Source organism: Archocentrus centrarchus, chromosome 8 (assembly GCF_007364275.1).
Source record: "Archocentrus centrarchus isolate MPI-CPG fArcCen1 chromosome 8, fArcCen1, whole genome shotgun sequence".
NCBI lineage: Eukaryota > Metazoa > Chordata > Actinopteri > Cichliformes > Cichlidae > Archocentrus > Archocentrus centrarchus.
Window position 1 is genome coordinate 25439277 of NC_044353.1, and position 10033 is coordinate 25449309.

The 10033-nt window shown below is 38.2% G+C and overlaps 1 protein-coding gene across 1 annotated transcript in view; it reads left to right on the forward strand.

Annotated features, from left to right (window-relative positions):
• Nucleotides 1-7332, forward strand: part of elfn1a (extracellular leucine-rich repeat and fibronectin type III domain containing 1a) — a 79976-nt gene extending 72644 nt beyond the window's left edge. The window contains exon 3 of the mRNA XM_030735770.1: nucleotides 1583-7332. Coding sequence (XP_030591630.1) covers nucleotides 1928-4306 — 2379 coding nt within the window. The 5' untranslated portion in view covers nucleotides 1583-1927 and the 3' untranslated portion in view covers nucleotides 4307-7332. The remainder of the gene's footprint in view (nucleotides 1-1582) is intronic.
• Nucleotides 7333-10033: the final 2701 nt, after the last annotated feature.

Here is a 10033-nt window from a genome sequence, read left to right on the forward strand (position 1 = left end):
AAGTATATCCTCTCTGCCATAAACTGTCACATCGACTCTAGAGTAAGTGTGGTGTGTAGAGGCATGTCCTCTAACACACAAAAGCACCTTCTCACTCCAGGTGACCTTCAGTTGCCCACACCAGGCCCAGTTCAGAAAGTTTTTGTATTTTTTAGTTGTCTAACAGTGGTCTATTTGTAATTAAAGTCCTGTTAATTTTCTCACAATATAATTTCTGTTAACTATGCTACACATGTAAATTATATTGAACTTTGGAGTAAATAATCAGGAAGGGTAGTAACTACATTATTAATTGTATTCTAACAATAGAAAGCGTTCAATTTAATATAGAAATTGCCTATTATAGGTTCCACTGATTAAGCTGCATAAACAGTTGGCTTTAGCAACTAGATAAATGAAATCATTCCTCTCATATCAGAGCAGTTAATACATTTGGTTTCCACAAAAACATCATTTAGTGAGCAATTAGGTACAAACATGCCCACACTGCAAGTTAAAATTGATCCAGCAAATTGTTTTAATGACACCCCTATTATAGGTGATTGAATTTTTCACCACTACTGTATACCTGTGTAGCAGGCAGATCTTTTTTTTATTATTATTATTATTTCTTTGTCAGAGGCAGTAAATTGACCCTTGAGCAATTAAACGCTGTAATGAAGGCTGTAATGCTGAGTAGTGATGTAAGAGAAAAAGGCTGTGCTCTGAAATTGAACTGAATGAATCACTGCAATTTACTGCATCAATGTGAAACTTTCAAAGAGAAAAAAATACATTCAGCATATATATATTTTTTTTTATTTTATCATTAAAAGTGGAGCATATAAACAAACAAAAAAAATGTATTTATATTTTTTAAATGACTCTAAATTTTCAGTAGGTTCACAAAAAATCAAACAAAAAAAAAACCTGTGAGAGCCGAATAAAGTGCTCTTAACCACACACTCTGGAATGAGATATGTTACTATAAACTCTAGAGGAATTAAATAGAATCAACTGTACAAACAGTAAAAACAGCAGTTAAAGGAGTATAATGTGCTTGTAAGGATATTATTAAATATTTAGGAATACTTTCTACTCTGTAGAAAATTTTTAAAAAATGCAGAATTAAAGGTGAAAGTTGCTGCTCGCTTTCCCATTTCCTCCTGCAAAAGATTTTAATTGAATTTTCAACTCTATGGTAATCACTCCTGATACATGATTTCCCTCTTTTCTCCTCCATAATCCAGTGCTCAGAAAGATTTTAATTTATGCATGAAGGTTTTCAGAGGGAAAAAACTAAATACATGATGCAAATTGTCATTTCACATGGTGCTGTATAATTGATTTAATGCAGCTTCTTAACATTGGCCTCCCTCAGTTGCATGTGACAGGCCTCAGGTTAATGGTGTGAAAACAGGGACACTGCTTTCCCCAGCCTGTCAAGTGGTAATTGGTCAACAGTCTCCTTTAATAGCAGGCTGCCATAGGCAACAGCAAACACTTCTTAAATGGTGTACAAAATAATTGGTGAGGAATAAACAAGGAGGGCTTGAGTAAGTGTACTTAATGTCAACTGTGTGTCCCTTTCTGTATTTTACAGGTTATTCATCCATGCACACGAGAGAGGCACGGGACACAGGACACAGGCAGAAACAACAAGATGAGACCATTTAATGATGGTACCTTCTAAGGAAAAAAGCACAAACCAAGCTGAGGTGGTGGAAGCGCTTTTAAGCATTGCCACAAGTTTACTGCAGCCAAGCCTCAATCTAAAGGCAGATACTCAAGATTTTTCTGATTGATACATGGAGATAATATTCAGTATCATACATCCATCAATGAAGAGGAGGCAAATAAAAGGATTGTTTCTGGCCCTGAGAGCGGCAGAACAGCTGTACTGAAACCATAGTGGTATCACATCCCTTTCATTCGTTTGGCCCTGCACATGACTCTCGGAGAAGCACCAATGGCCTGCAGCTTAGGCATGGTGATGAGTGCCTTGTTTTGGTCTGTAGCCATTGTATATTTGACTCATATTGGCGGAGCCAGTGGAGACTGCTGGTTAATTGAGGGTGAAAAGGGCTTTGTATGGCTTGCAATTTGTAGTCAAAACCAACCACCTTATGAGGCCATCCCACAGCATATCAACAGCACCATTGTGGACCTTCGTCTGAATGAAAACAAAATCAAAAGTATCCATTATTCTGCCCTTAGCCGCTTTGCCAACTTGACCTACCTGAACCTGACTAAGAATGAAATCTCCTACATAGAAGACGGGGCCTTTTCTGCTCAGTTTAACTTGCAAGTCCTTCAAATGGGCTTCAATAAGTTGCGGAACCTGACAGAGGGGATCCTCAGGGGTTTAGGAAAGCTGCAGTACCTCTACCTCCAGGCGAACCTGATTGAGACTGTGACACCTAATGCCTTTTGGGAATGCCCCAACTTAGAGAACATTGACCTCTCCATGAACCGAATCCAGCAGTTAGATGGGTCCACGTTTGCCAGTTTAAATAAACTCACCACCTGCGAGCTGTACACTAACCCTTTCAACTGCTCATGTGAATTACTTGGTTTTGTCAAATGGCTCTCAGTTTTCCCAAACAGGACAAATGAACGGATGGTCTGCGACTCCCCGCCTGGGGTTTCCGGTTATAGCTTACTGAGCCAGAATCCTAACAATCCAAACTATCGAAATGCACTGCACATGCTTACCACTGTGTGTACTGATGACTATGTAACACCATTTATTACTGTGTCCATTGAGTCAACAACACTACCACCGGATTCAACGCTTTGTGTACTGGAAGATTGTTCATCAGGCACAGGACCAGAAGAAATTAATAATGACATAATCAGTACAACTGAAAACGATGGTCAGGGAATCCCATTGATGAAAGTGAAGCAAGTAACAAACACAGGTGCTACCATCACAGTTCAGATTCCTCATCCCTATAAGAAGATGTACATCCTGGTTCTTTACAACAACAGTTTTTTTACGGATATTCAAAACCTGAAAGATATAAAAGAGGACATTGAATTAAAAAACCTTAAACCCCACACCAACTACACATACTGTGTTGCTTCAATACGCAATTCTCTTAGACACAACCACACGTGTCTGACAGTCTCTACCGGCCCTCGGAATGGAAAGGATAGAATTGTAAAAAATGCGACTGCTACGCATTACATTATGACAATTTTAGGCTGCCTCTTCAGCATGGTTATATTTCTTGGGGTTGTTTACTATTGCTTGAGAAGAAAGCGCCAGCAAGATGAAAAGCACAAAAAATCAGGAAGTCTAAAGAAAAACATAATGGAACTAAAATATGGACAAGAGCTGGAGGGTGGGACAATATCTCGAATGTCTCAGAAGCAGTTGTTAGCAGGGGAGAGCATGGCACGTATGCCATACTTACCATCTGCAAGTGAAATGGAGCAGTACAAATTTCAAGAGATAAGTGATACTCCTAAAATGATGAAGGGAAATTACATGGAGGTGCGAAGTATGGATCACCATGACCGTCGGGAGTGTGATATGGGAATGGCTGGGAATAGTCAGGGATCAGTAGCAGAAATTTCCACTATTGCAAAAGAGGTGGATAAAGTCAATCAGATAATAAACAACTGCATAGATGCTTTAAAGTCAGAATCCACCTCTTTTCAAGGAGTGAAATCTGGAGCAGTGTCCACTGCAGAGCCCCAGCTTGTACTAATATCAGAACACCCACAGAGTAAATCTGGCCTTCTGTCTCCAGTGTATAAGGACAGCTACCACCACTCTCTGCAGAGACATCGGACTTCTGATGTCTCTCCAAAGAGGCCCAGTACAGCCACAGGAGGGCCCATGCGAAGCCCCAGGCCTTATCGCTCTGAATCCAAGTACATAGAAAAAACCTCCCCAACAGGAGAGACCATTCTCACTGTAACACCTGCTGCTGCCATCCTGAGGGCCGAGGCAGAAAAGATCCGTCAGTACAGTGCCCACCGGCACTCCTATCCCGATGCTCAGATAGAGGAGCTCGAAGGACCTGACAGCCACAAGTCCTCCATGTTGGAGCCTCTCACTCACTCCCGTTCCAGAGACTTAGCATATTCGCAGATGTCCTCTCAGTACCACAATCTAAGCTATTCCTCCAGTCCTGAATACTACAAACCTTCACACAGCATCTGGGAGCGATTCAAACTCCATCGGAAACGGCATAAAGATGAGGAGTACATGGCTGCGGGGCATGCACTGCGTAAGAAAGTCCAGTTTGCAAAGGATGAGGACCTCCATGATATTTTAGACTACTGGAAAGGCGTATCATCCCAACATAAATCCTAACCTATCTAGTCATTTGATTTTTGTTTGTTTGTTTGTTTATTTGTTTGTTTGTTTTTTAAAGGACAACACATTGCAGAAATGACACAATCACCTCATGTGACAACTGAATCAGTGGATACTTCCATAATAGAATTAACTTCTCGCTCACATGTATCTCACTCTCTTTTGACTGTGAAGAAAATGGGGTAAGGATTCTTTCAATTTGTCTTGTTATGTAAAGCATTCATCGGGAAAACTATATTGCAAATAAATAATATATATGTTACAATGGATAATAGGTTTTTTGGGTATCGCATGGCCAAGTCCTGTGACAGTGGATTTGCTGTTGTGTAATATGAAACTATTATATGAAGATATGTCTACTGAAGCCTCAGTATTTTTGAAAAACTGTCCAGCCCCTCCATTTAAAATGAACATTCTTTTCTTCCCTCCTTGCATATATTTAATTCAAAACTATGTACAGATATGGGTTTCTATATTTGCAGTGTTTGCTGTGTAAATGGAAAAGTGTTAGTGGATGAATCAGGTTTAACAAATGGAGCGCTGTTCATTTAGATTACCTTGTTTATAAATAACCGCAAGTCCCACTTTAAACCCATGAGAACATTTGTCTTTTTATCATCATCACTGCATGTTCTTTTCTTTACTTGTTTTTTATTATTATTATTATTATTTGAAGACTTTTACATCTTTTACATGATTCAGTCCCCTGAATCACACCATGCAGTATTCACTGGAAGGATTTTGAAAGACTTCAAAAGTGCAGTGCGATCATGCTGTAGTGAAGGTATCCGTCATTAGTTTCATGAACCACCACCTGTATCTTTAGTACCAAAGTACAAAAAAAAACAAAAAAAAAAAAAAGCTGAAATGTTTACAATATTTCCGCACGGCCTGGGGATCATAATATACGGTACGGTGGCTCCATGTAGATTTTTCCTTCTCCGGTTTTATCATTTATTCCTTCAAAAGAGAAAACACTGGGAAACAATAATAGCCACACACAGGATGTGGTGTTGAAGTCCTTCTATTAATCATTAATATTTCAAAGGGAAGACAGCTGTACTTTGTCACCTGTTATTTAGGTACATGGACAGATGTTGTGCCCTGCAGGAGAGCCCGATGGATGAATGTAACAGATATGTATTTTGATCTGTCTATGGCAGCTTTTATGTATATTTTCAAGGAAATATTTATTTGATGCTATTAACTACTGTGTTTTTGTTTTTCCTTTGCTTCAGTATTTCTTCCAGTGTATTATATTGCATAATGTCTGATCCAATAAATGGAGGAAAGTAGTTGGTTTTTCAGATGGGCCTTGTTGCTTGCTGAGAGGTTTCATTTTATTTTTTTATCTGCTAGCCTATTAAATCTTTTGTATATTATGAAAGCCTCATACCGGGCAAATATAAACATGCTAGAGTAAATTTTGAGAATGTGAAACTGAATCCTCTGACTTACTGGCTGTGAATTTGTATATTTTGATTTTTTTAAGTACATATAAGACTAAACACTTTTTCTTTCTAAGTTGTTTATATAAATTGTTCCAAACAGGCTCATGATGATTCATCACATATTTACTAATGAGTAGTCAATATCTACTTCCCTACTGCTCATTTTGAAGAAGTGTTATGCTGTAACTCGAAATGTATCAGCAATGCAGGATTTGGGTTTATTAAAAAAAAAAAAAGCAGAGAACATCTCTTTGTGGTTCCACCGTTAAATTTTACATCATTTACTTCATAGTCAGGATTTAAAGTCTTATTATTGCTGTCAGTTTAAGGAAACAAAGAAAACTGCTTACCCAAGTAGAAGCAGGTCTTCTTTTTATTTTCTCTACTACCTCCCCCCCCCCCAAAAAAGAAAAAAAAGGAAAACAACATGCAAATGAGCACACATTTTTCATCCGTCCATCCAGGTTTTATATGAATATTAAAAGAAAAAAAAGAAACATTTCAGTTGGGTACAAGTATAGATGAAAAAGAAGAAGATGCAATATGATGATGTAATTGAAAGAGTCACTAGTCAAACTTCAAATGAAAGCAATGCAGCAATGACTTCCAGTTATGGAAATCCAGTATCTTAATTTGCCTTTTGTATTAATTTGAGGGACATTAAAGTCTCTTCATTTGTGCAGATCAGATCTCCTTACTTGACACTTAAGTCACATAATTCATGTGCATCATGATTAATTCACTAAGCCTGTTTCCACTGCACTTTGGTGCACCTTTTGTTTTCACTGATTTAAGAACCCTTCCACCTCATTCAAGTGCAAAAGCCTTTGCACTCATTACATCGAATTCAGACCAGTTGGTTTTCTTTTTCTTGGTAAAATCCAAATCTACTGTAACAATCTGACGTGGGTTAGACCATAGTGAGCGTAGTCTCCAGATGGATGATGATACATCAACTAAAATATGGTCAGAATTTTCCTCTCTAATACTAGGAACTCATTTCCTTTCAGGTTGCTCCTTGCAGCTGCTTCTAAAGACTCTCCACGTGCATCTCTCAATAGGTTAAAAATGGCTGCCCTTGGCTGTGCAAATGAATATTAAACAGTTCATGATCAATGAATTAAAACATGAAAGAAGGGCAGAAATATGCTGTCATGCATGCATCTTGTGTTAAGGTGAGAACTGAGTCTACAATCTGATAATAGAGCTGACCTAAGGAAAGGAATTTATCCGGTCAAAATTGGTTTAATCAGCTCTTTTTTCCATTAAACACCGACTATGTAAGTATAACTGCAGGCGTTTATTACCCCATTTATATTTTTTCTGTGTCATAAGTCTGTGTCCATTTCATCTAAGTGTGTCATGAAGCTGTTTTTATTCATTAATGTGAAATGAAGCATTCATGAGCCTGATGTGAATGTCTTATATAAGCACCTTGTAAAGTGTTAACTGGGTTGTCTGACTTAATACTTCAACCGCCTTAAGATTTTGGGATATGTATACAAGAGTAAACTTCCTTTTGTTTTATTTCCAATGTTGATACTGTTGTTGAGTCTCCATTTGTTATTTTTTATAAAAAAAGCATTTCAGTATCTCCTGAGAGCTCTCAGGTTTCTAGTTCATTTAGCTATTTAGCGACATGTTTTTATACTGCATATTGTAGCACTTCTGTGTCTAATAAGAGTTTTAAGTGTTGAGAAAACCTTTAGAAAGATCAACAGTTGTTGTTCAAGTGCATCAAAACAAACAAGAGCACAAAATGTGTTGTTTTTTTATTTTATTTCTTAATACTATGTTATCTGCTTTCAGACAAAGTACTGTGAAATAAAGTTAAGGGTGCACAGACAGTGTACACTCAGCATCTTTATTATAAGTTTTTATGTCAGAATTGCTCCACCTGAGGTTTGTACTATGAAGTGATCCAAGTAGCTTATCTAAGTTACCTAAGGGCTAACTTTTGGAAGTTGGGTGTAACTTTCCAATTAACTTGTGCTACAAGAAATTGTTAAATGTTACCCAAGATGCACTATATTGCCAGAAGTATTCACTCACCCATCCACATCCACACAAGGTGTTCCAGTCACTTCCATGGCCACAGGTGTGTAAAATCAAGCACCAGGCATGCAGACTGCTTCTACAAACATTTGTGAAAGAATGGGTCGCTCTCAAGAGTTCGGTGAATTCCAGCGTGGTACCGTGATCGGATGCCACCTGTGCAACAAGTTCAGTCGAGAAATTTTCTCACTACTAAATATTCCACAGTCAGCATTGGTATTATAACAAAGTGGATGCGATTGGGAACGACAGCAATTCAGCCACAAAGTGGTAGGCATAAAATTGCATTTTGGACAATTTCCTGCTCCCAACTTTTTGAGAGCAGTTTGGGGACGGCCCCTTCCTGTTCCACCATAACTGCACAAAACAAGATCCATACAGACATGGATGAATGAGTTTGATGTGGAAGAACTTTACTGGCCTGCACAGAGTTCTGACCTAACCCCACAGAGACCACAAGCCATGCTTTCACTTTTTTTTTTTTTTTTTTTGTGGCCACAGCAGCTTTATTGACAGTGTAGGTTATGACAGGAAAGCAGGAGAAGAGATCAGGGAAGACATGCGGCAAAGAGCACAGGCCAGGACTCGAACCTGTGCTGCCAGCTTTTGCCTCGCAGCATATATGTGATCACCTGCTCTACCGCTGAGTCACCCCGGCACCCAAGCCGGGCTTCCTCATCCAACATCAGTGTCTGACCTTACAAATCTGCTTCTGGAAGAATGGTCAAAAATTCCCATGAACTCCTAAACCTTGTGGAAAGCCTTCCCAGAAGAGGTGAAGTTGATATAGCTGCAAAGGGTGGGCCAACATCATATTAAACCCTGAGAATGGAATATCAATCAAGTTCATATGTGTGTGACAGCAGACAAGCAAATACTTTTGTCAATATAGTGTGTCATGGTGATTATTGCTGTATCTGTAAACTGCCTGATTGAGGTTATACTCAAGATAACAGACCAGCATGACCTACTGAACAATCAGTTTCCAAAGCATTGCCATTTTTGAAGATCCTGTGGACCTCAGTGTGCAGGTTCCCTTCCTGAATTTGGCTTGCATATTTTTGAATGCCCCATTTGTTTAAGAAAAGCTGAAAACAGAGCAAGTATGTTATCTTAATAATAATAATACATTTTAGGCACCATTCAAAACATCCATGGTCACAGAAGAGTTACAAAAGACAAGAAGAATAAGCAAAAAATATCAGTCAAAACCAGTTTACAGTATATAAAATTATTAAGAACAGAGGATTCATATGACAGGTGGAAGACAATCAGTCTTACTAAGCTGCTGCACTGCACATAATTGTGTTTTTAAGAACATAACAGCACCATAAAATTCTCAGTGAGGAGGAAACGTGTTTTACGTATGCATATGAAACAAACATTTGATGGTGACTGAGACTATGCACAGCCGAAACATGATGCCGAAATGCCAATGAGATGGTTTGAGTTTTAACTGAAAGGAGGAATTCTTAGAGAACATTTCACTTAAATGTAGCACTATAAACATAAACAGCAAAATCTTTGTTTCCCTGAAGAAAATGACTTCATTATGCAAAATATGAATCTCTTCCGTGCAACTTTCTATTATTTTACAAGAAAAACTCCTCTTTGATAGCGTGAAGCACAAACCTCTCCTTCTGCGTTACCTCATTAACCCTTTCCATGCCAGAGTGATGTTTTGAACTTACTGGTGAGGCATGAATCACTAATCTTCAAAACCTCCCAGAATATTTTTGTTCTATGACTATATATATATATATAATTGGATATATACAGTTTATTAAAAGAAAAGAACAGAAAGTTCAATTTTTAACACTACCAATGATGTGACAACACTAATTGCTTTTCATTATTGATGGGGATAGTGTTAATTCATAAATTAAGTTTCTGTCCCTTAACAGCATGTTCTTGTTCTTCTTCAGGAACTGAACACCATCGTTTTCCTGTGCGTATTACAGTATAAATTTGTAAGCATGTAAGCTGATTTTTTTCACCCTATTCATACCCATCTTGTGGCAGATCATGACATCACATGTGTTATAATGGACACTGAGTGCACTAGAAATGCAGTTAAACACAAATCCAGTACATTTGTATATCCTGATGGTGTACCATGCCAAAAATCTCATCACCTCCTTCCATCTTGGTTATGCTTGTCTACCTCATTTTATCTGTAAATTCCTTTATCCAGCAGACATGCTTCAATGCTCACCTA